General features: G+C 38.9%; 1 protein-coding gene across 1 annotated transcript in view; it reads right to left on the bottom strand.

The window, feature by feature from the left end:
- Positions 1-6,839, bottom strand: part of TECRL (trans-2,3-enoyl-CoA reductase like) — a 64,691-nt gene extending 57,852 nt beyond the window's left edge. Inside the window, exon 1 of the mRNA XM_049815035.1 lies at positions 6,606-6,839. Coding sequence (XP_049670992.1) covers positions 6,606-6,839 — 234 coding nt within the window. The remainder of the gene's footprint in view (positions 1-6,605) is intronic.
- Between the last annotated feature and the right edge of the window lie 446 nt (positions 6,840-7,285).

Raw genomic sequence — 7,285 nt, forward strand, 5'->3', positions numbered from 1 at the left:
TAAAAGAGATGTATTTAAAGGCCCTTCTAAGCTTTGAAAATTAGTATCAGCTGAAGCATTAGTCTTCTGTAGTATCTTCTGTAATTCTTTAAATTATCCCTTCACAAATGCTAAATGCCCTAAAGTTACCAGCTTCTCCCCTCCCCAGTCTCTCTCATCTAGGTAAATCAAAGGCCATTTTCCCAGGTAGTCCATTTAAAAAGCCATATTGAAACAAGAATGGTGATGGCAAAGAGCAAGTAGAAATTAATATGTCTAGTTGCCTCTTTTCATCTGAAAGTATCTGTAGCTATATTGACATTAAAACGATGCGAATTTCTAGTGGAGCAGGAGAAAATGAGTGTAATGCATTGCTTCAACAGAATTTGAATATGTTTACCTACTTTACCATGTGTAACTAATAACTGAGGAAGAAAATACTACGGTCATCCCCTCCAGCACTGGCAGGCTAGGCATAAGATTTAATTCTTATGGGCAAGAAAACACACAGACTTTATAACATGTCTGTAAATGCAATGTATTTTCTTGCAGCACCTCCCAGCAAGGACCAGATCCCCACTGTGCTGGATCCTGTGAAATCATACAGTAAAAGACGCAAGACACCATGAAATCCTCCTTCCAAAAGGAAGTAAAAAAGAGGACTTCCACAGCAAGGAGCCTATGTCCAGTTAGTTTTGTGTCCGTGTTCCTTCACCAGTATTGCTGTGGGAATCCCTGGTTTGTGGGACTCAGCATCAACGTGTGATCTTACCATGGAAGACCCCTCCTTTGACATAGCTGGTTATTCAGTCCCTTTGGGCATCTTTGGCATCAGAGGCAGGACATCTCTAATGACAGATTGCTTGAGTGAGAAAGGTGATGATCTTAAAAATCCTGTGCATGAAATAAGGCCGCTGTGGAAGCGCACAGGTTCTGCTCATTCTCCACAAGGAAGACTACAGAGCCCTGTGAAGTGAAATATTACATTTGCAAGATTTAGGAAAAAAAAAGACTATACAAGGCAATGAAAATATTAATCTCTTTCCTGGGAAAGGACTTCTTTTCTATACTTCCCTAGAATGAAGCAAATGAGGAGAGTATGATGTAAAAGGCAATGTCCTGGTACTGCAAAGAGTTCCTTTGTAGAGTTTCATTGCCTACTTTAATGATTATATTTGCTCACCTAGAATGAACGTGGTATGTCTAACCTCCAAGTCATGATGTGAGAAGTTATTTTTATTTGCTAGAGATGACTATGCAAAAGAGAGCTGGTGATGACTGTTCTTGGCTGCTCACTTTCTGTGACAGAGCTGCAACCCACAGGTGAGAGTAATAGATTTCTGATCCTGCAGATACCATTTCTGCATGTATCTGATTTTGCTGTCATGCCAGTGTAAATGCATTGTATTGTTAAGCCATAGTGAGCAGATATAAGGATGCTATTGTTTTAGGTGCTTTACAAACAAAAATGCTTGTGAATTTGTGAATTCCTTCAGAGGCAGACAAGCTTTTCAGAGTAATCAGAATAAGCCCTAATTAATCTTTGGCAAAAGATGTGGTAATACATATACTGTGTAATATTTAACAGCAAGAAGAATTGTATATATAAGTGACTGGATTGATGCAGCCTTGTGTTACGCTGGGCATGACAAAAACGTGTAAAGAAAGGACAGGCCCCGTGCAAGCGTCCTTTAATTTCAGAAAAATAACAATGTTCACGTGACTTTCATTGTAGGCATTGCGCGGCATGTCTACACTCACAAACATATGGTTAAATATTCCTACAGTATATATCATTAACCACAGACATTTAACTATCAGTAACTGGGATTTCCAAAGAGTTTTCAGTGGGAGGGGGCACTGGGTGCATGGAGAGCTGGCTTAAGGAACAGTAGGAAAGTAGCTTCCATCATCTTTACAGCACACGAAGAGAAGAGGCTCTTTCCTGCAGGCAAGCAAGCTCTCTTCTGGAGGCCTTAAGAAGTTTTCTGGAAAGGAGGGCCACTATGTAGCGGCCAAAACCTGAGTTTGCACCTCTGCTTATAGCTTAGCTTGCAAAATCATACAGCACAAAACTACTGAGCTCTAAGGCTTTTGATGGGAAAAAGCTTTCTCTGCTGCTTTCCCCAAAGGTGATTTATTCTGTAAAAACTATACTGTGTAACACTTTCTGCGTTAAAAGCAACTCATGCAAAATTAATTACATTGCACTATGTTTGTGGGAAAATACATTTTACTACAAGTTAATTTGGAGAAAAAAAATATTATACAACGAATGCTATAACAGAAACAGTTATGAGTTGCCTTAACAGCATTTATAAATCAAATCACTGTACATCGATAACTTTTAAACTAACCTACATCAGGCTTTTGGAATAATGTACCAGCAAAAGAGTTTTTGAGTAGCTATGTATTTTTCATAAGTTGTGGCTGATGATGAAAAATGTGGCTTATTTGTTAAAAAATACAAAAAGGAATTATTTTCTCTCATTTTTAAGACTTGATGAATTTTGCATGTTCTGTCATTTTCTATAGCTTTTTGGAAGTAATATGGGAGCCAAAATCCTTAGACATTTTGGGACTCTCTCACCGAAAACATTTCTAACAAGAAACCACTAATTACATGCCCTCTCCTCTTTACAGACAGACGGGAATTTCATCCATAGAAATTAATAAATTGTGAGGAAAAAAGGGACTTGTGATCATCTAGGCTCACCTGCTGTTTTACACTGGCCAAAGAAGAGATGTATTCCTTGCCGAATACTTCTTTCGCTCCTTGAGCAAGAAACCTGTATGACTCGTGTTTCAACAACAGAACATCTTAAAAAAAATGCAGCATTGATTTGCATGTTGAAGAGACTGAAGATTCACCCACAAGATGCCCAACAGTTACTTATCACCCCTTGACTGACTGTCAAAACATGAGCCAAATTTCTTGGCTGAATTTGCCCGATTGTGGCCTTCAGCCACCAGCTCTTGTAAGGCCTTTGCCTGCTTGGGTAAATGTCTTTCTGGTCTGAGAAATCCTCCCCTGGGCCGCAGGGGGATCTCGGGTCAGGCAAGATGCTCTGCGTACAGCCGAGCCGTGCGGTGCGCCTGCTTCCCTGGGGAAGGAGGGAGGGAAGGAAGGAGGGAAGGAAGGAGGGAAGAAGACCCAGGACTCCATCATTCAATCTGACCCGCATGCCTGGACTCTTGCCCTCCCGTAGGTGGTGCGCAGAGCAGGAGGCTGCTCGTACCTCTCCTCCAAACCTCAGTGCCTTTTGTCGCCCAGCTGCCATCGCATGAGTGTGGATACCTCTGCTCACGTGAGTACGGCCCAGGGTACCTCCTCTGAGCATTTACATACGGCTTTTAAGGATAAATGGATGGGGTCGTTGTAGCCTTGGTTTAAATTAGCTTTCCCTACTAACTCCTTTTTGAAGCCTTTTTCCAACTGTCAAAGGTAGCCCCCTTTTGTCTATAAATTCCTGGTGTCTGCTGTCCCACCAGAAGTAGTTTGGAGACATTTTGTAGAATAACTGGAAAAAAATTTTGAGTCACGTTTGTGTTTCCCCCCTTCTCTCCCCATCCCCAAAATCTGAAGCCTCTTCCCTGTGACATCTCACCTCAGAATTAATTTCTGTACCAAGAGCAAATATGGGGAAAAAAGATCTCACACTGCTATTTCTTCTCTTTTAAAATCTTCAAGTAAGTCACTGGAAAAGCTTGTGTGCACCAAACTACTTGCATAATGTCATATCCATAGCAGAGAAAGTCCCCAGAGCAGGTTGACAATATTAAATAAAAGAAATGATACTCCTATACAGAATTTTATGTTCAAAGTACACACGTGCAAAATGAACTGCTGGTGTTGCTGATGCTTGTGAATTTACTTCAAGTTTTGCAAGATTAGGTATTTTTCTTCAAGACCCAGCTGCTGGAGGGGATGACTATGGGACAAAATATCTGGGGTGTTCCTCTTCTACTACTTTCTTTCAATACTTTTTTTTCTGCCTTTCCTGACTGTGGAAAAGCCTGCAGTATGATGTGAATGTATCTTACAGGCTTAAAAACCAAGAAAATTCGTATTTATTCTGTTCCTTTGAGACAATCTTAAAGACCATCAAGACCTTATAGTAACCACTCAGTTTACCTAATATAAGTGACTGATGCTTCCCCAAAGTATAAGATGGGTAAGAAAGCTAAAGGAAATAATGTTATTTTCATTTTATAGATGGAGGATTAATTCACAGTTACTTATGCTGAATCCAAAGGCTATTGATGTCAATTGATTCCTTGAGATCACACAGCCGAACACACCTCTTCTAAATCCCTGACACAGCATTGAGCACAAAACATCGTTTATTTCTAGTTAGGTGTATCATAATTTTGCAGACTTTACAGAGCTTCCACTAATCTGAATAGGATTCATATGTGTATGCAAGGGTCTCATAGAAACTAACCCTCTGGTAGCAGTGACTGGCATTTAACCACATAGCATTAATCATCTAATCATTCTGTCTGAGTTTCTATTAGGTGGAGAAAGAAGGGGTCTTCTCTCTGCCATCATAATATTTTGTCCCTTTAGTTTTATTAATCTGAGAGTATTAAAAATGTATTTGCTAAATCATAATAGTCTGAACTACTAACAATATGCAATAAGAGTGTAAATACATACATTTTAAAATCTATGGTTCCTATTCTCTCCTATTATAAGTCCTGACAAGTAATTATTACATGCAACCCTGAGAAATGAAGCTAATCATAATTATCTTACAAATAGAAAACAGGCATTAGAAGTGTCATGTTGGCTCTATATCAGTGTTATATTTAATTAAGCAGAAGATTATGTATAATCCAGTAAAATGTTCTCGTTTGCTCTAATAACCAACTGAAATGAAGTTCACCAATACTAGCAAGTGTTCATGGAAGTACGGAACTCAACTTCTGTACTTTCAGGGTGGCCTTAGGAAGGGATTATCACAGCAAATTAAGGGACTTAGCCAGGTGAACGTGCATTCAAAATCCAAATTCTTTAGGCAGTCTTGGAAATCTCAGCCTTGCACTATACTTGCACCGATCCCTTGGTACTGTGCCAAAAAAAAAAGAAAAAAAGGTCCATGCTGCTGGCCATGGCCATGTAAATTGAACATAGATTCCTGAACAGACACTTCCAGTTTAGTTATTGCTCCTGTGTGTGTATTTTATCTCTATATAGACAGTACTTCACAATCACCACTCGTCACTCTCTTTCTACCATTACAGGGGCAGAATCCATGGTTTGGAGAAGGTGTAGAAAATGTTCAGGCTCATCAAAATTCAGAATAAAGATTAAAATGCATGTCTGCTATTGTCCCAGCAGTCTACAGTTCTTCCATGCATCATGGAAGGATTCCTGAAATGTGGCTCTTCGCCTAATTCTGTTTATGTTAATATATTTCTTTTAATGACACTACAGGAAAGCTTAAGATAAGAAACAGACTGCCTTTTTTTGGATCAAAACCTTATTCACTATAGTATTTAGAAAAGCCTTTTTAATAACTGCATAAATATCACTCAGTAAATTAAATAATGCAAACACTATCCTTAGAACTGGTATTAATAGTCATCATATTTGTTTGACCATTTTGTACATGTTTCCCCTTTGGCTAGATTAAAAAAACCTCAAAAAATATTTTGCCACATTAAGAATAAACAAATGAGACATTTAGCTTTAACTAGGCGTACAAATTGCAAAAACAGCCTTTAAACAATCAAGAACACTAGAAATCTGGTAGTATTCTACCCTGCATATTTCAAAGGCATTAAATTAAACATTTGAAGCAAACTTATCCACCAGTTCCAGCTGTTGCCAATGAGGATAAGGGAATTTTTTATTATTTTTTTCTTCTAGCAAAACAGTAAGCCTCAAAACTCTACTATTTTCATGGCACGCAAGAGACCAGCTCTTCTGCTGAGGGACAATGAATCACAAAAACTGTGATGAAAATATTTATGAAGCATGTTTTCAGCTGTTGTTTACTGTGTCGTAAACTTCCTTCCTACCCTGTCCTCTCATCCTGCTTATACAATTTGACTGTAGTTTATTTTTTTAATTCACATTATTAAAAAAAAAAAAAAAAAAAAAAAAACAAAAACAACAACAAAAAAAAAACACCAACAAACTGCTTTTTTAGTTAAGACCCTTTGTTTAAAAATAAAAATTTTTAAAAATTGCCAGGTTCCTGCCCAATCTGATAAGTAGGGCGCAGCTGAGTATGTTTAGATACCAACAGGAACCCACAGCATTGCAGAGATGCTTAGCTTTACAAATGTATTCAGAATATCCATTCTGAAGTAGACATTTAAGTATCATGCTCTGAAGTAAACACTGTAATCTAAGTGTCAAGAGACATCCTAAGGACATATCTTGAGTCCACAGAGCAGCCAGGAGGTCTAAAAGAAACCAGTGTTGGATTATTTGTAAAATCCTGGAGAAAAACAGCCAAGGATTGTGACTAACGAGAAGTTCTGAGTATCTCCCAAAGAAAAGAATGAGAGTATTTCTATTACAGAATAAGACCACAACAGAGTGAAAACAGACTCCCTGCACTGGCACCGTGTGAACCAGGCACATCCCCAGCGTGCTGGAATAATACACTCACCTTGTCCACAATGCAGATCTGCTTCTTGCTTTGCATATCGAGAATTTCCACTTCAAAGTAAGTGATTTTTGAATGTTTGAGCACTGGTGGTGCTTTGAGATGGCCAGCAGAGAGCACAAGCTGAGAGAAGTTGAAAAAAGAGCGCGTGTCATTGTGGGACATGGACAGAGCTCCTCCATGAGCTGCAAGATCCCTCTTGTGTTCCGGAGCACTGGGTTTCTGCCTCCTGTGCATGGTGTGACCCAGCAGTAGCGATCGTCATATCAACAGGGGACAGTTCCAGGGGGAAAATGTTTCCTCCCTGCATCAGTTAAATACAATCACAGACTGATGAGACACGAAAGGTCAAGTGGCATTCCATTTTAAGAGTACTGTCTTATTTAGCTGGAGTGAAAACAATGGCTCTGTAATCCATGTCTATATTTAACCTGCTATTGTGATGTGCTGTATTGCTGCTGCTTTTTTTTAACTTTTTTTTTTTAAACCAGCATTTGAAACAACACATCTAGAGACTCCCTATTAGAAGAAGTCAGATCCTGAAACTCCAGAGCCCCAAAGGAATCAGGAACGAATGCAGCAAATTCCACTGCTATCTACTGAGACAGATGTTTAAAAGTGTCCATATATACGCATATGTACAGGTATGTGTGTGTGTATATATATATGTTATATATGCGTAT

Source organism: Accipiter gentilis, chromosome 12 (assembly GCF_929443795.1).
Source record: "Accipiter gentilis chromosome 12, bAccGen1.1, whole genome shotgun sequence".
NCBI lineage: Eukaryota > Metazoa > Chordata > Aves > Accipitriformes > Accipitridae > Astur > Astur gentilis.